This window comes from Pollicipes pollicipes, unplaced genomic scaffold (assembly GCF_011947565.3).
Source record: "Pollicipes pollicipes isolate AB1234 unplaced genomic scaffold, Ppol_2.1 Scaffold_7262;HRSCAF=8765_pilon_pilon_pilon, whole genome shotgun sequence".
NCBI classification, from domain to species: domain Eukaryota; kingdom Metazoa; phylum Arthropoda; class Thecostraca; order Pollicipedomorpha; family Pollicipedidae; genus Pollicipes; species Pollicipes pollicipes.
Window position 1 is genome coordinate 17,695,032 of NW_023597055.1, and position 25,864 is coordinate 17,720,895.

Here is a 25,864-nt window from a genome sequence, read left to right on the forward strand (position 1 = left end):
TATGTGAACATGAGCCGCTCCCTTCCATTATGAATGGCATATACCAACAGACGATGAGAACAGTGTGGTTACCATGGGACAAGTGAAAACACAGAACCCATCATCACTTCGTCAGCTTCAGGAGCATACCTGTAATGAGCACTATTACTGACGATCAGGATAGGCTGCCATCAGGGCTATTTCGGCAAGCATCTGCCGGGAAACAAGCCATGATGACTTAATTAGGAAATCATCTCCCACTCGATCAGAACCAATTACATAATCATTAATGTGCCCGGTCGTAACGCTCAGGTTGGCTCTGTGCATTTTTTGCTGCTAGTGCCCGAAATGAGCCCAATTGTGCTCTTTAAGGATGACCTGCTGAACACGGGTGAAACATGCCGAAAACATTCGCACTTCCAATTTAAGTGGTTGTAGTGACTAACCCGGCGTACAGAGTGTCTGCATAGCGTAGCGGGTGGCGAACATTTCCTCCCGAGTAGAAGCGGATGTGATGCCATTGACCAGTGCCGGGATTACCGTGGTGCAGCGACTCGTGTCGATGTAAGTGCGACGTTCAGCAGAAATTCTGTGAGGCGTGAGCTTGCTTGCCGCGTTAGCTGCTGCTCATAAATTACTACGTCGGATTGGTTGTGCCGCCGTATTTTGGAGGTTGCTGAAGGTATCTGAGGTATCTGAAGGTTGCTGCAGCTTTGGGCGGGATCTAGATCGCCGGCTGCGGGTCACGACGCCAGAGCGGATGTGGACGAGGCCAAGCTCCGTCCGGACGAGGCCGCGACGAGGCCGGACGAGGCCTCCGGACGACGAGGCCGCGCGAGTACGCCTCGCTGCAAACGGGGCGGACGTCCATGGGTGGCGCGCTGCAGGCACGGAGGCGAGGCGGGTGGCAGTCAGAGACCCGGCAGCGCCGCCGGTGCGGGTCAGAGGTCAGACCAACCCCATGTTGAGAACGACGAACGCGACCGCGGATGTCTGCACTAAAAGAATCACGGACGTTACACATCCGCTGCAGGTCACTAGGGTCAGTACGGAGCCTTACGTTCTCCCGGCGGTTACGGCCGAGAGTTCTAATCAAAGAGGTGGCGTGACCCACTGGACGCCGGCCAGGAGGCCAACAAAGGGGCGCGAAGACCGAGGGGTGGCCCTTGCACAGCTGCTTCCCGAAAGACTGATCCCTCCCCGACTCCCCGCCGCCCCCAACGCCACCCCAAGCCGCATATGGGCACGTGCGCCCTCTCATGACACCGGCCCGCCCGGCTGACCAGCGCGGCCTGACCAGATAGCCAACAAAAAAACACATTATCGGCCCGGTGCGCACCTGGCGCGCGCAGCCAATCGCGGCGCAGGCCAACCCTTCTGCCTCGGCCGCGAGGTCAGATTCGAAGACGCGGCGGCGGCGGCGCGCGCGCGCCCGGCGCAGCACCTGCTCTGACGTCACAACACGTGCTCGGCGGCCAGCTGTCGCACGGCAGCTGCTGACCGGGAGGAGGGGGGGGGGGGGGGGGTGCAGGTGGGGCGGGGAGACGCCGCCGCCGCCGCTGCCGCGGTCTCCCGCCCCAGTCGTGCGCTGGCGGCGGCGGCGGAGCGGTGACCGTAGCGGGCGCTCGGGATCACGGAGTGCGAGGGGTGCGGGAGTCGGCCTGGACCTGCTGCTGCTGTCGGGTCGGCTGCTGGACCTGTTCCGACGTCTCAGTGCTGACGACCGCGCAAGGTGAGTCCGCTGTCTTACGATGACCTCATGGCGTTGGAATCTTTTAACGAGCATTTGGTTGATATTGTCTTGTCTTGTTCGCTACTCTGCTCTGGCTCAGTCCGAGTCTGCTATTCATCACTGTGCATGCATGCTTTTGACCCACGATTTGCGGGGTTTTGTCCTTTTGGGCTTAAGCTGTCAGTAAATATGTCTGATGACCGTCTATGAAACGCTCGTCGACCAACTGTCAAGCATGAACAGGCGAGCCAGTGCCTCTCCACAATCCACAACCCAGGGGATCGTCTGCTTAACCCGGGCCATATTTTCAGTAAGGCCCTCCCTTCCCACCAGATCTCCCACCAGGTCAGCAGATCATGGCCTTGGGTCGTCCAGCAGGCAGACTGGGTGCTGTACGCGTGACACACATAAGTACTTAGCTTATCGCTGTCTTTATTGGCCGGTCAGATTATTTGATACCGACATGTTCTGAGCCTAATAAAATATTTCAAATGAGCGCTTGGTTTCGAGAAGCGTGAGAAGAACCACCGGCGAATTCATGGGCACCGGATATTCCATATAGCTCATGAAACCGATTGCATCGCTCACATAGCCTATATCGCCTTCAGGAGAGCAGATAACAGGGCTAGTTGAGGCGTTTTTGATGACCGCTCACACGAACTCATGGCCGCTGGCCAACGGCCATTGCCTGTAGCGCGCCATTAAGTTAGCCCTGACAGCCAGACACAGAACCCGTTTTTATACGTTCATTCAACGCTAATCCTCCGGGGGTGGCCAATCGCATTACCAGGGAGCCTGCCGGACGCGGGACCGACACGCACGAGCGAGTTCCTTCTGCGACGCTCTGTTGAATGGGGGACCTGCAATGTCTCCATCACGGGTTTTTGGTGCCTGCTTATCGTTCATTTGTGTAACAGGGACGGTTTGTGTTCTCATTTCGCTAGAAGCGTAGGGATCTGAGATATGCGGCTTATGCAGCGGTGTAATGTGTCGAGGGTATTGTGGCCAGCAGTGATACGTGTTGTGACCAGCCGTGAGACGTGTTGTGACTGTTGCTGATGCATGTTGTGCTTGACATGGTAGGCAGTTGTGCTGGCTGTGGTTAGTGGCATCAGATTTTGCCCACCTGAATTCCATTGTGCTACGTTCCATAGTGGATTGTTGCAATGTCAGCTGTTGTGTGAGAGCTGGGGTAAACTGCGAGGAGCCAGGCAGCGCCAGGTTGCACGATGTGGTCCGCTGCGTTGTCAACAATGATGCTGCCTGTGCTCTACCAGCCACGAGGAAAGCTAGGCATGCCTTGGATGCCACTGACTAGGCAAGTAGACGTCCATAGGCATGATCGGCAGTCTTGTCTTCGCCGCAAAGATGGATTTACTCAGTCACGGATGCTAAGGTCTGGAGGCCTCGGCGTCTGCTCTTATTAATGAAAAGTGACGGAATTTGACGGATGAATGTGCACTCCTCTCGGTTAACAAGGTTCTTCATAGCTGCTATTAGATAGATTACATACCAATAACTGCTATTACATACCGAGAGAGAGAGATATATATATATATATATATATATATATATATATATATATATATATATATATATATATATATATAAATATAGTTAATATCAGTAATGTATAATTAATATATAAAATTACTCACCAATATATATATATATATATATATATACATATATATATATATATATATATATATATAAACATACCAATCAGCTGCTATTAGATAGATAGCCAAATGTGGCATGGCTAATGAGGAGGCAGCGTAACAACTCCGAGATGGCATTCAGATGGTATTCAGATGTAGGACGGCATTCCGAACTTGGCTGCTGAAATGGCCTGGTCACTCGGAGTACAAATCACAGGCGGCGATATTTTGCTCTCCACCGCGGTGTGTTTCCCAACTGATCGGCACCTCCGCAAACTTCAGAGAATGCGAAGCCGGCAAACATGTTGGGTGAAAGCATTTACCCCATGCATGCTTTTCACGATGCATGCATTTCACCATGCATGCATGACGCATGCAGCTATCAGATGCATCTATCATGCGGCTTCTATTAGATAGATGAAAACTAGCCGCCATACCAAACGCCGGTGGCAATTCCCACCAGAGAGTGGCCCCGTCGTGCTCTCATGCCATCGTCCCCACCTGCCTCGGCGCCGTTCTGGCTGAGATTTGGCGCGCCGGCGCCTTCACGAGCGGCCGCTCAGGAATGTCACGGGCTCGGAGCGGCGCTCAGGCTTGAAATGGCGCGGCCATTCCGCGCGCAACGCCCGCCGGCGGGCAGGGGAGCCGGGCGGGAGAGCGGCGGTGGACCAAGGTCCCGGTCCCGCGGTCCCGTGGCGCGCCGCCCCCTGCCCTGTGAGAAGGGAGCCGGGCAAAGGAGCAGGGCAGGGGATCCCATCAGGGAAGCGGGATAGGGGACCGATCAGGGACACCTGGCACGAGAGCCGCGCAGGTAGCCGAAGAGGGAACCGGACAGGAAGCGGCGCAAGGGAAATAGGCGTGAGAGCCCGGCAGGGGAGCCGGACAGGGGAGCAGGGTTTGGGAGCAGGGCAGGGAAATGGGCGGGAGGACCAGGCAGGGAGATGGGCGAGAGAGACAGGTAGGATAGCCAGCCACGTATGGAGCCAACACAGCTGTGGTGACGGTAAAAGTATGTGATTCGACGGCATTTTTGCATGTTGTTTTTCTGCTGCTGCGCTGGTGTTTGATGTTCACGGATTCTTTAGCTTCATGGCGTTCAGCGCTGTGGGCTTTCGATTACAGGATGCTCAGTGGAAAACAGACTGCAATATGTCGTACACCTGCCACCGATCTGCTTGAATGATAAGGTGCAGCCATTATTTTCCCTCGTGTCACCTGTCCGGCTAACAGCTCGTCCATGATTACCCCGCCGACAACGCCGTGGTGTGAGCACGGACCCAGGCCGTGACCGTCTGCTCTCGAGCCCCCGGCTGTGGAATGCGGCCGCCAGCAGCGCCCGAGTCGGCCCCGGGCGAGCCGCGTCTGATTGACCGGCGTGCCTGGACACGCCACTGCGCCCTGCGGCGGCCCCAGTTCAGGCGTCTCGCCCCGCCCCTGCGCCGGCGGCCGGCGGAGGGGATGGGCAGACATGAAGCGCGTGCCCTCCGGCACAGTCTAGCCGCCAGATCGGCACCGGCGCGGGCCCCGCCGCCCGCCACCTGCTGTGAGGATGGCTCGCGGGCGCGCTGTGTCTGGACGATATCTGTGCGCTCATGGGGGTTTTCAAACAGCTTTTCATTCCAAAAAGAGCGCAAACTGCCTGCCTGGGGATGACAACACTTCCGGTCATTTCGGAATAGGTGAAAACGAGGAAAGAACGTGAACGCGCTAGATCCCGCATGATTTTATGCCCGATGTTCTCCAGTTTATAACTAGCTCCACGTCAAAGTAGCAAATAAACATGAGTACAAAATCATGGCATGAAAAGGGGCGTAAATTGAAATGCCGCTTTCAAGCTTCAACGTAAGAACCTGCGCTGAGTGGGCGATTAGCTCCTATCTGGGCTTTAATGACCCGATCTGCAGTAATCACCTGCGTAGCTGAGCGATAAAAGACGAAACCCCGCGTTCTCTTCATCGCGAGCGTCCACCTGCCGCCGTCGTTCTCTTCGTATTACAAACCTTTATCGCGCTCTCATCACCGTGCGTGCTCAAAAGAGCAGCTCCTCCGCCCCGACACCCCGAGCCGTTAGCCCGTCGTCGGGACAAAGCCCCCCCCCCCCTCCCGGCCGTCTCCCGTGGACGGTCCCTAAACGGGCGGCAGCTGCGGCGAGAATGGAGGATTTCTCTGGTGAGGTATACGGAGAGCAGAACCGGTCCGGCCGGGGCAGCCGGGCGGCGCGGCGCTCACCGGCGGGCGGCCGACGCGCGCCCGGCTGTCGTCCCAGCCGACCGTAATTAGCTCGCGCTAATGACTGATGAGGCGTCTGGACCTGCCGGCCGCGCGTGCCGGTTGTGTTTTTGACGGCCTGCAACTGCCGGAATGGTTTGCATCGACCTTGTCGGTGTGAATGTGCAGGCTTTGCCTGTGTATTTGTCTTTCCTTCAGGCTTCAAGGAATGTTTTTATCAAGCCTGAAGGCTATTCGTGTTATCGTAATTTTTCATTCACCATAACGAAACATAAACAAACCGTAAGCTTGTAGCTTCGCGTTGCAAGCATCACTTGTGCTCTGTAACGCAACTTTGTCGTTTAACACGTTAACAGTTATTCTGTCGTATGTTAAGCAGCTTTGAAGCTTCCTGGGGCTCCAAACCTTCGAAATGAGGGGCTCCGACGCTGAGATGCTCCTAAGCCGTGTCTTAAGCCTCCCATATTAAGCCAGATGCGCACGGAGCGGTGCCTTTAACCTGAAGGACCGCTGCGCACGCCACATCCTCATCCCCATCTGGATCCTCCACTCACGGCGCGCCCCGCCCGTCACGCGGCGCTCGCCACACGGCGTCACGCACGCACCCCGGCGTCACGAAGGCGGCTACTCATGGCGCCGCGTCCCGGCCAGTTTGGCAAGCGTGCCGCAGCGTCTGACGCCCTCCCGGACTCGAGAGCGGGCTCTCGGCGTCGACGTTGCTGGGTGGCCTGCTGCGCACGACGGCGTGTCGAGCACTGCTGTAGGGGGGGGGGGGAGCTACTAAGCCGGCACAGGCCACCACGCCTCCTGACGTGAGCATTTGGTCAACCCCTGAACTCCCTGGTGTCTTCGCCAGCTGGTCGCGAAGAGGATTAGACCCCCCCCCCCCCACACCCTCCGCATGCACTTTGCTGGGCGCGCGCCTGCCGGCACGAGCCGCTCAAACCAGCACACACCGCCGGCGGCGCGTCCCAAGCCGCCCCCCTCCTGGCTGCCGCCTGGGCGCGACCTTGGCGAACCCCTCCCTTCCTCCCATGACGGACTGTTCTAATTACGCCGCTAATCGCCTCCGCGGCAAATTGGCCGGCCGCGACGTGCAGCCCCTTTCCGGTGCACGGCACTTGTTGCGCGCCGAAAAAAGCGCGCCAAGGTCCAGTCAGCCGCCGGCTCTGTGGAAGGGCCCGGCGGCGGCGGCGGCGGCGGCGCGCGCTGAGGCAGACGCGCCTCCAGGGCCCCACAACCGGGGCTAATCCCGGCTGGAAGCTCAAAACCGACGAGAACAAAGCGATGACAACGCAGAGGCGCAGCGTTGGCAGGAGGGGGTGCGCCGCCGGCGGGCGGACGGCGAGAGCGCCCCTGCTCAGAGGGGCGCTGTTTGGCCGCATTCCTGAGCGGCATGTGCGGCGGCGGCGGCCCGACCGGTCCGGCGCAGCTGCCGTCGCGGCCCGGCCATCTGATGCGGGCTGGGGCGCCACCAGATTGGAGCGCGACGGCCACACCTGCCGGGGTGGGGACCGGAGGGACCGGGCTGTCTGGGCTGAGGACCGGACGGACCAGGGTATCTGGGCTGAGGACCGAGCGGACCGGGGTGTCTGGACTGAGGACCGGAGAGACCGAGGAACTGGGGCAACACCTGAACGAGCTAAAATAGAAGAGAACGTGAATGGCCCATGCTTGCTTCAACTCGCCTGGGAATGAGTTGCGAAAATACCTCAGGTGCGTCGTCTGAACGAGGTGCCTGAGCTGCTGTGTCTTCCGCCTTGTCTCCGATGACACCTGATTGCCACCGGATTCCCCAGTCCTGCTGCGGTGCACTGTGAGTCGCGGTGCAGTCGCCGATTATGCAAGACCGCCGTCCAGTTGCTGAGTAGTAAAACGCCATGGCCAGCGTCAGAGGCGGACCAAGCGATCGTGGCGCGTGGGCCGGTGCGGCCGGGCGAGTTTCACGGAGCCGGAGGAGAGCCGCGTTCTGAACGCGCGACGTGATTGGTGACGAGCGGCGGGGCTGGGATGACCTCTACCGCTTGACGCGTCACCAGGAGCCCGTGTTTGACGAACGACCGCTCGGGCTGTAAAGGCCTCCAGAGATTACGCCGGCGGTGGCCGCCAGGGGGGCGTTGTCTCCGCGTGCTCCAGGGGGGAGGGAGGGGGGAGGATGACACGTGCTGCAGATCGGTACCGGTCCGGCCACCGCCGCCGAGCGGCCCTGACGCACCGTTTGGTCCAGCAAAACGAATATTTTAGTCCCTGCCATTGATCCAACAATTGGCTGCGCTAGGGTTGCCATCAGTCAGATCTGTGGTGTTATCCGCCATCTTCAGCGAATTCTTAACAAAGCTACAAATGACCTGTACACGCTGTTGAGTTTAGGGCTTGTCATGCATTTTTCACGCGAGGCTTGATATCACTTCGACGTTTTGGAAAGACCATGTGGTGACTTCAGTGACGTCCACCATGGTCGCAAATGAAGCATTCGTTGTGTAACACTTTTAGCACCTTATGCTTTAAACCTTTTTGCGGTTTGACGCCAACGTGTCATTGGACCAAACTGTGCAACACTGGCATGCACGTGCCGTGTGCATGGTCACAGCCGCCGCTGATGCCATGTGAGGGGTAAGGTAGGGGGACAAGCGCATGTGCGAAGAAGAAGGTCGCTGAGAAGAGCTTCTGGTTCTGGTGGTTGCCTTCAGCTGCAATTCTGGAAAATTTTTGCTGATGACGTTCCTTTGTTTCTGAAGCCCCTTCCTTTTTCTTCGGGCCGTGGCATGGGTCAGTTAAGTATTCATATTTAATTGATGTTGTCTCCGCTTTCGAATATGTTGCTTCTAGAAACATTACTATTATATTAAATAATAATATATTATTATCTAGTATGATATGTTATATAATACTATATATAATATGGCATATTTTTAATATATCATGTATAAGACAATGGTATTAATATTCTATAATATTCGAGCCTTCCTATTTGTCGACGCATTTCGAATGTACCCTGTCCCTAGAATTACATCATGATGAAGTTGACTTAGTAAATATCTGCGCTGCGGTTACAGGGGTGCACGCAAGATTTCACAGTCGTGCGGAAATGGGCAGAACTAAAAACTCCGCTGAAAACTGAATTTAGCGCGACCGCGGTGCTCGAAGATTGCTGCATACTGTTAGCAGCACCGCATGGTCCCGACCTCCTTATTTTCACGTGTCCACCAGGAATTCTTGACCATCAAAATTTAGTCGCGTAAATATGGTCACATGCTTTCGGTTTGGTAAGTTGGGTGGGGGCATGTGCCCCGTGGTTATGTCCGCGCGGCCCGTCGGTTATGGTATCGTTGTATTATATTTCCGCCTAGGTCAGCAGAGGCTTGATGGCCAGGTCACTGCAATAAGCACCTGTATATCTGCCTCGAACTCCAGTCATTACTGATGTCCCAATTTTGTCCTACGTTACATGTCCTATCATGCACCACACACTCCTTGGAGTGTTCGCTTCATTCCAAATGTAGGCATTTCTGCTTCTGATTCCAGCGATATTTGGTTTGGCGTTGGGCATGCCGTGCGGGTGATAATTTCTCTCCTTGGCAAGTGACCTCGTTCTTAGACTTCAAACCTGCCTTTTCAGAAGAAGCCCAAGCCTCGTAACTCTGTCCTTGTTTGGCATCGCACTGAACCTGCCACTCCCTTTGTGTTGTGCTGACTCTGGCGCCCTGAGAGATCCACATGTTTATGGCATTTCAGCGAAAAGGAAAATGTGATTGTGTCGAGAGTAACAATGACAGGATTACGGGGTCGGTGTCAAGACCTGTGACCTTTCCTTCACAAACTTGTGACTACAAGCGGTCATTGACGTCTCTGATGATGTTGCTAGCGCTGAGTGCGTTGCACCACGAGCCTCTTTGAAAGCAGTCACGTCTAACGCATACGGTACAAAGAATACGCTTTTTAGGTACGATATCACGCTCGATTGCGGACGGACCCAGCGCTTGTAGGACCGCACAGTTGTACCAAATTGGCGGCAGGCTGCTAAGCCGTAACTGCGTCGTTTGTTGCCATTTCGCGGTGCATGTGTACCAGGACAGCAACGGTCCAATTAAAGCGAAACACAATAACCAAGGTCGCAAGGGTCACTTGCAGCGGGCGTGTCGTGTGCTCCATGAGAAACGGAGAGCCCTTTGTGCGGCCGTCCCGTGCATCCTCGCTGTCACCCCTCGCCGCCGAGGCAGCGGACAGCCCAGCGTGCACCGCTGCAAGGCTGGCGCTCGTTAAACCTCTGCCGCTTCGCACCACTCACCTTCCGCCCGTCAGCCCCGTCTGTTCTAAATCAAGCGGCGGCGTCTGTGGCGCGCCGCCGCCGGACCGGGCCCAGCTGCGCCGCTCGTCGTCGCTGCAACGCCGTAACGAGCTGTCGCGTCTGCGCCGCATCCGCCGCCGCGACCACACGCCGCTCATTAACGGCGGCGCCTCACGCTGAGGCTTGTCCCCGCCTCCCCCGGGAGGGGGCGCGTCAGCCGAGCCGCCCCTCCCCTCCCCTCGCCCGTGGAGGCATCCCCCTCCCCCCACCTGAGCTGGTGCTGATGTGTGACGCGCGTGTTTCGTCTCTGTTGCAGGTCCCGATAAAAAGCGCGCCGCTGATCGTCCGTCCTCGCCGTCGTCATGGTGAGTAGTAGCACACGCGGCCGCCAGGAGCGCTGGGTGCGTGTTTTTGTGGGGAGGTGCGGGAGGTGATGGGTCGGCCGTTTTAGCAGGGCAGATGGGTGAACACCGGATGGGGCGCGTTTGTCGTCAGCTGCGCTGCTAATGCGTCCGGGCGACGGCCGCCATGTGTCACGGAGAGTTTTTACCGCCAGGGGGGCGACGGGGAAGATGTTTAAACGGTCTACTACCCGAGACCGCAGTGTCCCACCTGTTCATCGTGTTCGGGAAACAAGGACTGAGCCACACGCCAACCACCTTGTGACTGACTTCGAGAGGGGTCGGGACTGGCTCCGAGGTTAACCAATTTTCTTTCCAGTTAGGATTCGATGATGAGCAGTTAGTGCACGGGCGATGCGGATGTCCAAATTTGTTGAAAAGCGACGCGTTGACGTGTTGACAAAGACGCGCTGTGTCATGCTGCGGTGCTGAATTCAATGCAGGAGTGCACCACACTCACACGTTACATCGACCACAACCGCACCACTAACACGGTCGTTTCTCTCGTTCGCCCAGAGTCAGCCTCTTCCCGTCATAAATCATTCAAGGCAAAATGGTGTGCAATTTTCATGATGGCCTTGTGCTGATTGCGCTTGTGGCAACATTTTTAGCAGCCCACCAAAGCCTAACATGCACAGTGGACACGGTGAGTGACCACATGGCTTTATTAGCAAAGGCTGCCCCCCTCCCCCCTCCCTCCCCATGCACGGCCGCCTGCCTCATATCAAGCGCGCGGCCACTCTAGCCGCAATCTGCATTGCAAGTAGCAATGGTGTTTCTACCTGAGGACGACGTATGAAGTGAGCCAGACGGCGGGCCGGGGAGAATCTGCCACCCTGGGGGGTCGGGGAGGGTCTGCCGTCGCTCCGGCGGGCGGGGAGGGTCTGCCGCCGCTCCGGCGGGCGGGGAGGGTCTGCCGCCGCTCCGGCGGGCGGGGAGGATCTGCCACCGCTCCGGCGGGCGGGGAGGGTCTGCCGCCGCTCCGGCGGGGGGGAGGGTCTGCCGCCGCTCCGGCGGGCGGGGAGGGTCTGCCGCCGCTCCGGCGGGCGGGGAGGGTCTGCCGCCGCTCCGGCAGGCCGGGGAGGGTCTGCCACCGCTCCGGTGGTCCGGGAAGGGTCTGCCGCCGCTCCGGCAGGCCGGGGAGGGTCTGCCGCCGCTCCAGCGGGCAGGGGAGGGTCTTCCGCCGCTCCGGTGGTCCGGGGAGGGTCTGCCGCCGCTCCGACAGGCCGGGGAGGGTCTGCCGCCGCTCCGGCAGGCCGGGGAGGGTCTGCCGCCGCTCCGGCAGGCCGGGGAGGTCTGCCACCGCTCCGGTAGTCCGGGAAGGGTCTGCCGCCGCTCCGGCAGGCCGGGGAGGGTCTGCCGCCGCTCCAGCGGGCAGGGGAGGGTCTGCCACCGCTCAGGTGGTCTGGGAGGGGTCTGCCGCCAGTCCGGCAGGCCGGGGAGTGTCTGCCGCCGCTCCGGCGGCCAAAGAGGGCCTGCCACCGCTCCGCCGGCTGCGGCCGTCTGACAATCGCCAGAACATCCCGGGCGACGGTTCGGCTCCTCCGCTGTCCCCTGACGGGTAGCCCCGCCAACTGCAGGCCGGGCGCGGCTGCAGGCGCCGGTCGGGCGGCGCACGAGGGTCACGCCCGCATGAGCCGCCGGAGCGGCCGGCCTGCCACTCCGAGCTGCAGCTTCCCCGGAGGCAGGTGCTCAGTGCAGCGGCGCGTGTCAGCTGGAACCTCGGGTGATTGGCAGTATCTGGAATCGTGTCGCCCAGACACGACGGACGGCGCGGATCGCGCCGGGCACGTGGGCTGAAAAGGGCATCGGTGACTTGGAGATGACCCTCCCCCATTCCGAACTGTGTCGCGGGGTCAAATGTCTGCAACAGACACGGCCAAGCGACGGGTGGGTCTGTCACCTCTGCTGAGGCAACTGCTCGGTCACCTGTCATTCCGTGCGCGTTATTTGTATTTCGGAATAACTATCGCAGTGTTGTTTTGCTTGGTTGAGCTTTGCTGTCTAAAGCCATTCGTACCCGGTGATAGATGACCAAAGCATGCGCAATACATTGCCGCCAGCAGTACGTAATTGGAGGTGACAGAGAGCTCAGTTGTTCGCAAGAGCCGATCTCACGCTTGGTTTGCGGCGCGACAGATCGCTAGTGTCTGCAGCCAATCGGGCAGTTCTATGTTGCGCTGCAGCCAATCACGCGGCATCAGCTGTCGCGCTATCAGCTGGCGGCGAGGTCGGTCGGCTGACCCCGGCCTCGAGCCATCTACGGCGCAAACACGCGCGGCGGCACCGCTGCCGCAGATGCCGCCCCAGTCGGAAGGCGCGCGCCCTGATCGCAGACGAGCAGGTGGTCCTGCCTCCCCTCCCCCTCTCCCTGCCGTCAGATTGTGTGCCGCGGATTATTCGCGCCAGGTGCCTGCCGAGACGGGGGGGGGGGGGGGGCGTAAACACGGGCCTGCGCGCCGGACCTCCGGCTGCCGCTGCGGCGGAGCGGCGCCCGTGGCGGCCCTGTTTTTGTCGTTGGTCTGGTTAGTCGTCAGCTGCCGCCGCCTGGCTAAGTGGTTTGTCTTTGTGAGTGCATCCGACGCGCAGCGGCGTCATAACAAGGCCGGTGGAGCCGACGTTGTTCTAATCGCCCCCCCCCCCCCCCCCTCCCCCAGTTTGATGTTATCTGCTAGATGCCATCCGTTTCCGTTTCGGAGCAGCGGCTGAGTTCATTCGTATGCTACGCCCTTGTTTTCCCCAGGTAGGAACAAGTCAGCACTGGAAAGTGGTGTCACGCCACACGCCTGAAACGCATTTTGCGAATCACCCGCCTGCGGCCGTATTTATGTGGTTCCGAAATATTTTACGTCTTTGCCAAATGCCCATCTCCCGCAGCACTCATGCCTACGAATATATATATATATATATATATATATATATATATATATATATATATATTGAAAACGTATTCTTGTGCGGAAGTTGGCGTTCGAACTGCTCACATACACACGATTGCATAGATCGTACACTAGGATCTACTTCACACGGTGATCTACTCATCGCGAACTACTACACACTACGACTAACCTCGTCGGCATCAACCCGACCTTGCTCGAGGGTGGGGTCGTCCGTGCCACTTGTGCCGGTCGAACAATACCAAACAGTGGCGCCGTCCTGCAGACCCGGTCGCTGTGCCGCACAGCTGCCGTCGCCCGTAACACGCTCACGAGCCGTCACGTGACGTCACGAGTCAGTCACGACCATGCGTCAGGTCACCTGTAGTCACGCGCCTGAACGCTTGTGGCGAGCTGGCGAGGTGATAACGCACTTGACATCTCCATTGGAAATGTGTGTGTGTGTGTGTGTGTGTGTGCCATTTTTTAAACGAAGTCATGTAGTCATGTTGTCACTGGGGTCATCACCAGATTGCCACAATTTTTCGTCACGTCACGTCATGTCACGTCACGGTCACGTCCTGTGATGTGTGCGCTTTGACGGTGAGGGCGTGGGCGGTCTTTAGCACCTGTGCCTTCGTTCGGGAGAAGACGATGACATTACATTTGGAAACGTGCCGCAAGCCTACCACTGTCATTACCATGATAGTTGTGGACAGTGCAGTTGTCCTTGTCCTATGCTGACTTCGTTCGGCCATCCACTTTTTCTGTGCTTTGGTGCACGGGTGGAACGTGCTTGGGAGTGTCAGCGCAGCAAAGCTTTCGACACGAGCATGGCATGACGGTAAAGTGTCAAAAGTGACTCAGTTTCAATGCGAGTTGGTGAGACCGCCGCCACCTTTGACACATCGAATCCTTCACCGGTGTTTGTCTGCGCGCAGTCCGCGCGTGCACCGAATCCAGCGGCGGCTCCGCCGTCCGTCCTGATCGTCGCGTCGCTAACCGACTCTCCTCGTCTTCGACAGGACGAGAAGCGGCTGCAGGCGGCCGGTCCGGAGCGGCCGCTGCCGGCGGCGCGGGCCGCGCGCTGGCGGCGGCCGCGCGCCAACGCGCTCTGGTCCTGCTGGTACGGCGTGCTGACGTGCGCGCTACATGCCGGCCTGGCGTACCGCGCGCTGCTGGCGTACCGCGCCTACCTGCGCCTGCCGTGGCAGACCACGCCCGCCGAGCTGGCGGTCTACCTCGGCCTCGTGGCCGTGTCACTCGCGCTCGCGCCGTTCTTCCTCGTCGCCAGCTGCCTGCGCGTCGGCAACCGCGCCAACGACGGCGCGCGCTTCGGTTCGCCGCGCGTCCGCGGCGCGGCGCTGCCATCGCCGCGGCCCGGCGCGCTGCGGAACATGTGGCGCCACGGGCCGCCGACGGCGCCGCTGCTGCACGTGCTGATGGCGGCGCTGCTGTGCGTCGCTGAGCTGGTGATGGAGGCCAGGCTCATTGGCAACGGTTTCCTGCCGCCAGGTGAGAAGCCGATGAGTGAGCGGGTGAGATGGCGTCGCGGCGCTGACCGGGTCGTGTGAGTCGAGCCAGGAGAGATGTCGGGTTAGGCCTTTGTGATCCCAGGTAGATGACCATGAAGTGCATGGACGTTCTCAGAGAAGGGCAGGTGTGCGGTCCACGCTGTGCTTTCGGCGACGTCACGAAGGGGAGATGGTATCTTGACAGGATAGACCTGAGTAGTAAAGAATGTTTATTGGCATCAAGGTAAGAACGCGCCTGGATGCGAACCCCATACTATGCCGTTTGGAGCCGTCTTCTTCGGCGCCCTGCCTCTTGTACTCCCCATTTCCACACCCGTTTTGCCCAATGTAATATCTTTTTCGCTAAGTGGGGGTAGGACATGATAATGTACGTTGTGACTGTGACATCCAAGGGACGGGGTGGAAAGATTGGGTGTTTGTGCCGTGCAGTGCTCACATTCAGTAATTTACCCATGCATATACAAGCACACCCCTGAAACAAATATGTTCGCACTTACTCCCAGAAACTCTTATTTATGCCGTGGACAACATATTCAGGGTGTCAAGCAAAATGTTCCCTGACGCGCCTTCAAAACCAAATACAACCACGCCACTAGCAACACAGTTATTACCGCGTGCCCCCCCCCCTCCCCTCCCCCACGGTGAGATACCCAGCTCCGACTGACAGTCCCGCCGCCTTCCAGACCTGGTGTGGCGCACCGAGCTGGACGCCTTCCTCGACCTCACCACGCGCGTGCTGCCGCTCAAGTTCAGCTCCCCGGCGCAGAACGTGACGGTGGTGGCGACGGCACCGCCGCCGGCGCTCGTGCTGGACCCCGTCAGCGGCTACCTGCGCCGACAGGCGCCGCTGCCGGTCGGCCCCGAGTTCCTCCACCTGGCCGCCGCCCTGCTGGTGCTGTCGGTGCGGTACGCGGCCGTCTTCTGGGACTGCCAGCGCGTGCTGGCGGCCGCCTTCTCGGCGCAGCTGCTGCTGAACGGCGCGCACTTGCTGCTCTCGTTCTGCGGCTTCTCGGTGCTGTACAAGATCCACGTGTACGGTGGTGCTGCGCTGCTGAGGCTGCCCGACCCGTTCCTGCTGAACGCGCCGCTCACAGCGCTCCTCTACGGCATCGCGAGCTTGCTGGTGCTGCTCTCCGGGACCACCGTCTTCCTGTACGGCTTCCAGAAGCTGGCCGCCTTCGTGGCCACGCACCGCCGGCAGCTGCCGGAGATGGCCGAGGCGCGCTGCCGCCTTTGGGGCTACTTCGCCCACAGCGCGGCGCTCTGCCTGCTCCTTGCCGTCGGCGTGGCAGACGGCCCGCTGCTCTACGACCTGAGTGCCGTCTACCGCGGCAGCCTGGATCCGGCCAGCTTGGCGGCCGTCATCGGCGCCATCGTGCACCATTTCCTCTGGGTGGTGCTGTGGCTGGTGCTGACGCTGCGCAGCCGGTGGCAGTTCCGCCTGCGCGTCGTCGCCGGCACGGTGGCCGTGCCGGACGCGCCGCACCTGCAGCTCGTGCACCGGGTGGAGCTGGGCCGCCGCACCGGCGCCGCCGCGCCGCTGCTCGTCGTCGCCGACAGCGGCGCCTTCGTCGTCGGCGACACGATGGCGCAGAACCTGATCCTGGGCGTGGCCACGCGCCGCTGCGGGCCGGCCAAGCCAGTGCAGATGGCGCCACTGCGGCAGGCGGCGCTGCCGCCGCGCCGCGCCGCCCGCCAGGAGGAGCAGGAGGACGAGGAGGAGCGTTACGTGCAGCTGCCACGCGGCTCCCAGCAGCGGCGGTCACGTGTCACCTTCGAACGTGACGGATCCGGCAGGAGGTAAGCCACGGACTCATAGGCGCCCAGACAGCAGTGTCATCACATAGGGGTCTCCTCGTGATTGGTGCGTATCCCGAATCTATTGCAACGGGCTTGTGGCTAAGGACACCATTTTTATAGTTTGACTTTGTTTAGTTTAGAAGAACCTGCTCTTTGCCTTTGGCAGAGCACGAATGCGTCATTTTATCGTGTGTATTTTTACAAAGAGGTATGCAATACTTAGCCTAGTCATGGCAGCGTTTTGCAGTTCGCTAAACAAACTGCCACGTTGTGTCCCCATTCCAACTCTTACAAACACACCTGATGACTATCGCAGCGTGTTAAGATGCCTATCAGCAGGTGTAACCGCCGTCTGTCATCCTCAGGTGCGGTGGTTACCAGCCAGTGCCCACGGACGAGGTGCGGGAGTCAGCCCCGTACGGACAGGCGGGCGCCGAGGAGGGCGACTACGTCTGCCTCTACAAGAGCCAGCAGCAGGTGTGTGTCAGGGGAGGAGTCATGCCAACAGGCCAAGGCGTGAGGAGGTGTTGATCCATACCGTGTCAGCAGCGAATTGAAAAAATATCGCTGTACCTGCGGTGTGGGCTTATGAAGAAATCGTTCTGGGATGTAGCCAAGGAGAGGACCACAGCGACCATCCTCCCCCCTCTCCCACACTGAGCAAAGGGCTTACACTAGATACTGGACGAGTGCACGGAAATGCAGTCTAACTTCACAGAAGCTAGGAGACAATTCGATATTTGTGCCACCACCCTCATACTTCGAGGCTAGGGGCCTGGAACCAACCTGTTGACGTTGCCAACCTGTGCTCCAGCTTGACGCGTCGTCTCCGTTGCGTTTGGCAGATTCGTCGTGCGGCCGGGTGCGAGGTGCACCAAGCGGCACGACAGCCGCTGCTTCCCGCCCGCTACGCAATCCGTCCCCCTCCGGAGAGCGTCTACATGACCCGCAACGAGGTCCGGCCGCCGGCCGTGCGGCGCGCCAACAGCTTCGAGGCGCTCCCGCGCGCCTCTGGCGGCCCGCAGCGCAGCTTCTCCTTTCGCGGGCCACCGGCAGGTGGCAGGCGGATCGCCAACACCGAACCGAAGGTGGCGTTCGACCTGCGCACGACCGTGATTGGCGAGTCGCCGCGCTCGCCGCGCGCGCTCGTGCCGTCGCCGAACTCGGCGTTCTCGCCGCCCGAACCGAGCATCGCTGAGACGGCGCTTAATCACCTCCCGCCACCGCCGCCATCGCTGCTTCCGCCGCCTCCGTCGCCCATGAGGCTCTACGAGGAGGCCGACCGGCTGAGCGACATGCCGCGCATGCGCAGTCCGCGCTCGCTCGGCGTCATTAATCAGCTGAGCTCGACCGGGAACAAGCGGGACTCAGCGAACTTTTCAATGAGCGTGAGCAGTGGCAGTGACGCAGGGTCCACGTGATGAACACAGTGTTCCGTGATGAACACAGCTCCGTGTTCCGTATGAAACACGGTGTATAATCATATCCGTCGATGTGTGATTTTACGTTTATTCGTGGCGTTCACGTATGCTGAGCTGTGTGATGTTCAGTTGAGTCGTTGTATAGGAATGCTCCCTAGAGATTAGTGACAAACTGACTGGCATGGCTGCGTCGTGTCATTCCCTTACGATGCGGTAACTGCCGCTGGTCCAACCGCCCGCTCAGGCGTGCGTCACAACAGTGAGCGATCTAACGATTTTAACACTATTTATTTGAGTTATCGATGTAGTCCTGAGATTGTGTTACAAATTACTGGACGTTAAATGATGGCTAATGGATCGATAGCCATATGCCGAACTGGGTGTCCAAGCATATGTTGCCAAGGACCCCTAGCTAGCGATGGCGGATGAGAGGGCAAAAGAGAGTCTTGAGAAGCCGCGGAGAATCGTTCAAAGGCTAGTGAAAGTACAACGGCTGCCATCCGGAGGCTTCGTGCTACGTTGCGATGGTGTATCGTCAGAGCTGTCACTTAACGTCAGTTAAGTCTTCATCTGACTGAACACCCGCATGCCTGGGTGTGAGTGCCATGACCAGGAGTGTCGGGAGCGGGGGTACCGCGAGGTGATCTTCAGACCGCTTTCACCCATGGCTCAGGGTGCACCTGTGGGCTGACATTATCAGAGGCGTGCAACAAAATGACTGTATTTAGCTAATTGTTAATGAACGTACGTACATGATAATGCGATCGGTGCATACGAGGCATGGCATTGTACATACGGCGCCAAATATAGCTGGACCATCTACATGCAGTACATCTGCAGCATTCAGACGAAGATGTCACTATCATTTCATGGCTGGGGCGACAGCCCATGGTCAGGGAGCTCCAAGTGCTGGTCTCAGCGCCACGGCACAGTGGTGACACGGAACACGGAACACGGACACTGCAGCAATAGGATCGTCGCTGTCTGCAATACTGTCGTCGCTGTCGCAGGGAGTCTGCAATACTCCGAAGTATGTCCGCTCCAGATGCTCATCGACCGGCGAAACTTCTGTCCAAATTTGGGAAGTTCGGCTTGTGTCCGAACGTGTCCCTTGCGGGCGCGTGGCTTGAATGACATAGACAAGATCATAAATCGAGTCGGCCGTGAATAGAAGATGGCATCCCGGTTGTTGCGATCGAGGACGACTGAGTACGAGGTGGATGACGAAGGAGGGCGAGCGAGGACAGTCAGGTGCGACATTCACGCGATGGATGCAACCTCATGATAGTGTGCCTGACGGTGAGGGCGGAAAGCACTGCCCTCTGGAAGGTGCCTCCCTTTCTTTCCCTCCCCGAAGATACTTGTTAAGGCTAGTGCTTACAGAAGCAGACAATTATCCTTCCTGAGGGCGGAATAACTGGCATCTAAGTCACCTTTAGTTCTTATGCTTAGATGATGATCTAAAAAGCACTTGTATCATTTAAGTTATTCGTTGTGATGCGTTGGGCCTGAGCCTGTAACAACGCAATATGAAGCACCAATTATTAGGCTGGAGCTAACTCGCGTGTGTAATACAACGCAGGGCTTCAAACGCACGCACTGTGGGTCTGCGGCTCGGATGCTTACCTGTCACCCTGTGCGATACGCGTAAGGAGTCCGCACATTGCGAAGGCCACAAACGATGTATTCGCTAACCCCGTGGTTTGCTGTTTAAGCGTATGAGTTCCCCGCTACCTAAAGCGTTTTTGTTCTGCATAGCCAAAGTTTAAGCCAAGGTCAGAAACCTGCTTCGCGAATGCATGCTTCTCTGATGTGCAATATGTGTTGCTGGACTTTGGCGTGGCACATTTAGAGTATGCACTGGTTGGGGAGAACTATTACAAGCCCATTGACACCTCGATGCGGGTCTCGCCACAGGTACACAACCATGTGGACGATGTATAGGCTGCAAAAGAGTGAGTTTTTCATTGTCATGAAACGTGGAAACACGCATGTCTTATTGCAAAGCGATATCATCTACGATAACGCGGCTTTTTGGCAGGGCATAGCGCAGCTTTTAACACAGTTCATGCATTTATGCACTGTAAAAGTACTCTAGACTTATTTACATTTATGGCAGATATACAGGCCTGGGGAGCTAGCATTATCTTCGTACTCAAGGTTCATCTTTGCCGTTTGCAGGATGCAAAGGTTTTCTTTATCCGCATCCTGCGCAATGCAAGACAGCTGCACATAGTATTTACATTGAGAATGAGTACATCAAATGTGTTTAAATGTTTCAGATGTAGTTAACATATACCCGTCTCGTGAGTGCCTCCAAAAGAAAAACATCGCTCATTTGTAACTCGATTTTCCAAGCCTGCCGCGGCAAGAAATATTTCAATCTTACCCTCGCCACAGGAAAGTTACATCATTCGAGACAACATCAATCTGACAACCAGGGTGGCCAATTCCATCACCAAAATGCACACCCTGATCATCAATTGAAGTAGCAAGTCGAAACAGCCAGTTTGTCACCGGACGGCCGAGTCATCACCATTGGTATCAGTTAAAATATGGTATGGTATAGTAAACAGACCAGACAGCAGAGCTAAACCTCCGAGTATGGGTGGAGGAGCATTGACAAGGGCAAGATCGAGGTCAAGGGTAGGGATAAGGACATGGGCAAGGTAAAAATCACCAAAATTAACAAAATTCAGCTCCTCTGAAGACCTCTGTTTGGTCCTAGAATCCGTGACTGGCCAGACCCTTCTATTGCCTCATCGTAGTCTATTTCATTGAAATTTCTCGTATTTTCAGTTCATGTCAGGTAATGAGGAACTCGACCTAGGCAAATGGCTCTCTGACATTCAGGTTCCCGCCCCGTTCTTTTTCAGCAACATGTGCATCTTGTCGACTAGGAGCTTCTTGTCGACATAGGCCCCCCTGTAAACCACGCTGTGCCCTGATACAGGTAGCCACTTTGTATCAGAGTCCCAGTCAACGCAGGAGGCTTTCAAGAACATTTGCAGACACTGGTCTTGTCCCTGCTCCGCAAGTGGGACCCCAGGGTCCAAGCCGACTCTGAGCCAACTGTCCAGCATTAGTGGTCTCAGGCGTACATAGACGCCTTTATCGTTCGGGGACCCTCGCAGGCGCGATGAATCCCTTTGGCTGATCTTTCATGGTCAGGCCTTTGCCTCGAGGTCGTTCCCCGGCCAGCCCTTTGGGCCCTCCGATCGGGCCCTTAATACTTTGAGCCGATGGTCCTGAAAGCCACTTAAGACCTAGCGGGAGGATATGTCCCCTGTGCCTCCCCCCCCCCTTCCCCACCAGCTGGCTGCGCTCCTGAACGTGTAGTATGTACGAAACTCAATGCTAGTCAGCGACTCGCTCCCACAACGCAATTCCAAGGTGAATAATGGGGTCTGCGTCCAAAAACGTTATATTCCCAAGTTGACACCAGTTTAGTTTGAAATATGGTCGTTTTTTGCTGGTGGGCTGAATATGATAAATTCTGGCACAAATTCGTGATTTCCTGCTGTATCTTGGTGATGTATTTTATCTGTTTGGTGAAACATCAGTCAGTCTCGTGGAAGCTTTTCTTTCTAGACGTTTTACTCGTGTGTTTTGTTACTTCAGTAGGCATTATGGTTAGCAAATTCGTCAAACAGGTGGTGAAAACGTCCATATTGATGGCAATAAACCGATCGGTTGTGAGGTGTTCGTTTTGGTTGTGATTCATCCAAATTGCTGGAGGTGACCATTCTGGTCATTTTAGTTCATTTCTGGTGACCGCTTAAAAGGGAGCCATATCATTCGCAATTTCATACTAGATACTTGCCTCTGTCGTCTGCATGATGCACGGACTTCCTACCTCTGCATTTTGCGCAGAGCAAGAAGCCCCGCGAGGTATGAACCTAAAGAACAAAAGTCCTAAATCTTGTTCCACTGTGTCATCATTATTTTTACACAATCCTTACTTCTTTATTCACCATCACCTTCTGACATCTCACGGTGGATATATTTTCACTCCCCACTGGCGAGCTGGAAAGGAGTCATACATATCTCAATCACCATGCTTAAGGGAGACGTGACCGAGCGTTTTACGTTTCAGGTTTGACGGTGAAGGTGGTGATGTGATCAGGGGCTTCGTTAAGCGTAGCCTGCTGCGAGGCCTCCGACTTTGGATTAGATAGGTTGGCTACTCCAGCGGATTATTCGGGCGTTGCAGGCAATCTTGCCGAGCGATTGTGACGGGCCGGGTGAGATACGGCACAGCGGTCTCGCTTGACCACATCTCTATGCAACGCTCTCGTAGTTCGCTAAGCTCTGCTACACGGGGAGCCATCCGATAAGATGCTGCGATTGTAAGCCACCACTTTGGATAATCCCTGCAGTTCGTTTTTTAAACACATCTATGCATGCACGCCACCATTCCTCACACGGCACATCCCCACAAAAGTGTACAAAAGTATTCGCGTGAGAAATAAATGCCGCAGGTGCCGGCAAGTGGGAGTCACACCACTCGTCGTCAGCAGAAACACACGTGTCGGCATCCCGTCACAAAACAGAGGCCTAACCAACGGTGGGCAGTTTCACAAAGCCATCTCTGTGCGACACATAGCGCGAGTCAGTTGTCCATCTTCATTCCCCGGCCACCGTTCAGCCTGACCTTGACCTCGGGCTGCGAGCCGGAGAAGGAGTCATGCTTGGCCGAGACCCCGCAGCCGACCTAGCCAAGGCCGTCGTCGGCAAACTGTCGAAGCGCTGTTGGCAGTGCGCGACCGTCGCGGGCGGGGACGTCAGACCCTTGTCAGCTGGCGTCCACGCTTCATGCAGACACATTCTTGATAAAGCGCTGTATTTTTAATAGTGAACGTAGTTTTTTGGTGTTATTGTGGAGAAGCAGGCGTAGGTTCCAGATAGAAGGGTACAATATTGAATCTATGCTCGAATTTACCAAACAAAAGCCTTAGGCAGGCGGAGTGATCACGGCTTCTTCCTACTATGAGTGATTGACATATAAACCCATGGAAACCTGCCTCAAACTGTTCTTGCGTCACCTGTGCGGTAGTGAGCTAAAGCATCTGCCTGCTGTCATTGCTGCTGCTGCCACTGGCTCAGGCATGGCGACAGGCTGCGCGCGACTGCGCCTCTGCAGCCGCTCTCGGCTTCCGCCACCTCCCCGAGCCGAAGCGCATAAAGAGGGCGCCACCGTCGGCGGTCGGCCGGCCTGGCCCCTCAATGGCGCCAGGCCAGTTCATCATGCGGAGGACCGGCTTCAGGTGCATATCTATGCCATCGGCCGATGTTGGCCCCGGGTATTTCTTGTGATGGCTGTGCGGCGCGCCAGCCAAGGGTGCTGGGCGAGCCGAGACGCAGTTTGTATCGATGCGGTGCGGGGTTCCGGGAACCAGCAATGCCTTGGTATGACGCGGTTGCAGCATGCATTTTCCGAGATAGATTCGAAATGCTTGTCATTGTACGTCCATATTTTGTGTATGCAAAAAGCGATTAAAGGTATAATTCTTTTTTAGATATGCTATCAACCATTCTAACGCGTATTTCATACAGTTCTCGCGAGGTTCGTAAATTACGGGCATTTGTAACCAGTTTGATGGCATGGCGGGATGTGCGGGCACACTTGCTAACCAAAATTAGTGGCAAATAGCTCCTACCAGCGAACTTCGCGCACTCGTCCATGCGTTCATTTCTTATTTACGTCCATATCTAGGTGTTGATTTACATCTATGAAAAGTGTTCTCATGTGGCGGCCGCCCACCACCGCCGGCACAAAACCACGCTCGTCACGCTTAAAGGCCCCGCGCCACCCAAACCTTGGGAGGGAGTGCTCCAAATTTGCAGGTGAGTCTTGAACTGAAATAGCTATCGTTACGATCATTCGGTGCAACCCACAGCCGCACCCTTCTTAAGACTTAAAAGCCTCTAGTTTCTGAGTTGCAAAACCGCAAAGATGAGCAAATTATTTCGTGCAAACCATTTCAGGGTCACTCAAACGTGCATGACGCCACAGAAATGTCATTCAAAATATGTTATCCCATTGGCCATGTGGCGTTCAAGGCCAATAAAAATACAATCATCAAATAGTTCGTGATTGGCGTTTGTGGGCACGGTTTCCAGATAAAACTAATTTCAACTGGCTCTCAATCAATGGTGCGCGTGCAGTGCGAGATTCAAACACCAATCACGTTTTGTGCTACATAATTCAGGAGGCTTGTATTGGAAAAGGGTGATGTAAGTGCAATTTTTGTCGCCCGCCGAGTTTCTGCGAACAAAATTGTCGCCAGCAACGTAACGCAATAACATATGACAAAATGGTAGTGAAGTGGATGCTCAGTGGAGCCATCAGGGATCAGCCATCACCGAAATACTTTTTAATCGCTGTAACTTTCAAAAGTATGCACACAGCCAAAACATACAACCTATAATGTCATTCAACTCACGTCAGGATAATTGCTGTTGCTCGGAAAGCAGACACATCGGCCTTGGACTGGGGGATAGTTGAATTACGAATCCTGGATATCCTTCCACCTTCTGGACTTGCCGGGACCTCACATTTAAACTCGATCTACGGCTGGCTCTGCTTTCCTCGACCACGAAAATGAAAACAGTGAAGGAACTCGACAGCCAGGGCAGCAGCTGAATACATGTTTAAATTTGAACATGGCCCGGAGCGCTGTGAAATGACGTACAATTTGTGGGGCTCCTCGAAGCCATGTCCCCGTATGAAAATCACGTGTGCACTTTGAGACCCCTCTCAGCTCCCATCAAACTCTCCACCATACCTTAGGCATGCATTAAATTACCAACTTCACCACACAAACAAGACTTCCCGACACAATTTCCCACAAACGCTGGCTTGCATAATAGCACAAAAATATTGAGAGATGATCTATTAGTACGGGAGTATTTCTAGATTTTAGATATATATTAGATATATCAAATTCTAGACACACAAGAGGTCTAGATATAATGTCTACAAATGATAATCTGCATGAAAACGTGTCATACCCAGGCGGCTGAATTAACTGGACATGGTGGGCATTAACGTTAACGTTAACTGAATTAACATCAACCGACTTAACTGAATTAACTGGAGGGCATGGTGAGCATCATCGTGGGACTTCTTGCTGTTGGTTGTCGACGGACCGTAGGACTACAGCTTTACCACATAGGTGATGGTTTTATGTGAAGTGATCAAATTCCAAGCTTATGAATTTTTAAAAAACGCGATAAAAGCGACAGGGTTTGTGCAATACGTGTCAAATTAGGCATTCATCACCTCGCGGTCGCGCCTGTGTTTTAGTGATTACCCTTCCAAACGTTACGTCGTCTGCTAGTAATTTAATATAGGAGCCAACGATCTAGGGGCATGATATATCTCACAGATTTTCCAATGACCTCTAATGAAAGCCGTGAGGTCAGCATGTAGAGTGACTGCCTTTCGGAGATTTATTTTGCCTCTTCTCAAAGGAAGAGATCACGTCCTTGATCGGTGTCTGACGGAGTCTTCTTCGTATTGATAACTCGTCTGCTGACCCAGCCTCCGCGTCACTGAAAATGTTTAACTCACCCCACTCTCACTCACTTTTAACGCAACTGATCTCTACTTACTTCTAAAAAATACTTTTCGACTTTTAGAGGTTCAGCTCTGTTTATAGACACCAAGATCTTCCTCGGGGCATCGTGCAATCAAGTCGCTTGCAGTAGCGGCTGCTGCTTACATAGTGCGGTCCCCCACAGTGCTTTCAGTGTCTGTCACAATTCTTACATTATGTGGTCCCTCACAGTGCTTTCATTGTGTGGCCATTTTTCTGAAAACGCCTCAGCCGGTACTGGATTAATCTGCCGACTGCCGAATTTCCCAACCAATCCAATTATGTATGCGATGTTGGTACATGCCCGTCTTTGATTTTACAAAAGTAGGTATATTATGCCT

At 56.1% G+C, this 25,864-nt stretch overlaps 2 protein-coding genes and 1 long non-coding RNA gene across 3 annotated transcripts; all 3 read left to right on the forward strand.

Annotated features, from left to right (window-relative positions):
• Positions 1-1,579: 1,579 nt before the first annotated feature.
• LOC119113683 (uncharacterized) lies at positions 1,580-14,214 on the forward strand. The gene is made up of 3 exons (XR_005095920.1): positions 1,580-1,711; positions 10,206-10,254; positions 14,192-14,214. It is a non-coding gene; the product is annotated as an uncharacterized LOC119113683 (long non-coding RNA).
• Positions 14,215-14,603: 389 nt separating this feature from the next.
• LOC119113515 (protein tincar) lies at positions 14,604-16,302 on the forward strand. Its single transcript, XM_037237818.1, has 3 exons — positions 14,604-14,681; positions 15,385-16,215; positions 16,262-16,302. The coding sequence occupies exons 1-3, from the start codon at positions 14,609-14,611 to the stop codon at positions 16,300-16,302; spliced, it is 945 nt and encodes a 314-aa protein (XP_037093713.1). The 5' UTR covers positions 14,604-14,608.
• Positions 16,303-16,374: 72 nt separating this feature from the next.
• On the forward strand, positions 16,375-18,422 carry LOC119114291 (formin-like protein 16). The gene is made up of 3 exons (XM_037238488.1): positions 16,375-16,501; positions 16,867-16,978; positions 17,347-18,422. Exon 3 carries the CDS (start codon positions 17,443-17,445, stop codon positions 17,920-17,922), a length of 480 nt encoding a protein of 159 aa, XP_037094383.1. The 5' UTR covers positions 16,375-16,501; positions 16,867-16,978; positions 17,347-17,442; the 3' UTR covers positions 17,923-18,422.
• The last annotated feature ends 7,442 nt before the right edge of the window (positions 18,423-25,864 follow it).

Excerpts from the sequence above, each read along its gene's own strand:
- LOC119113515 (XM_037237818.1), top strand. The coding sequence starts at position 14,609 with ATGGCGGCGCTGCTGTGCGTCGCTGAGCTGGTGATGGAGGCCAGGCTC. Across the intron at positions 14,682-15,384 it reads CAACGGTTTCCTGCCGCCAG|ACCTGGTGTGGCGCACCGAG; the intron begins GTGAGAAGCCGA and ends GCCGCCTTCCAG. Across the intron at positions 16,216-16,261 it reads CGTGCACCGGGTGGAGCTGG|CGGCGCCTTCGTCGTCGGCG; the intron begins GCCGCCGCACCG and ends CGTCGCCGACAG.
- LOC119114291 (XM_037238488.1), top strand. The coding sequence starts at position 17,443 with ATGACCCGCAACGAGGTCCGGCCGCCGGCCGTGCGGCGCGCCAACAGC.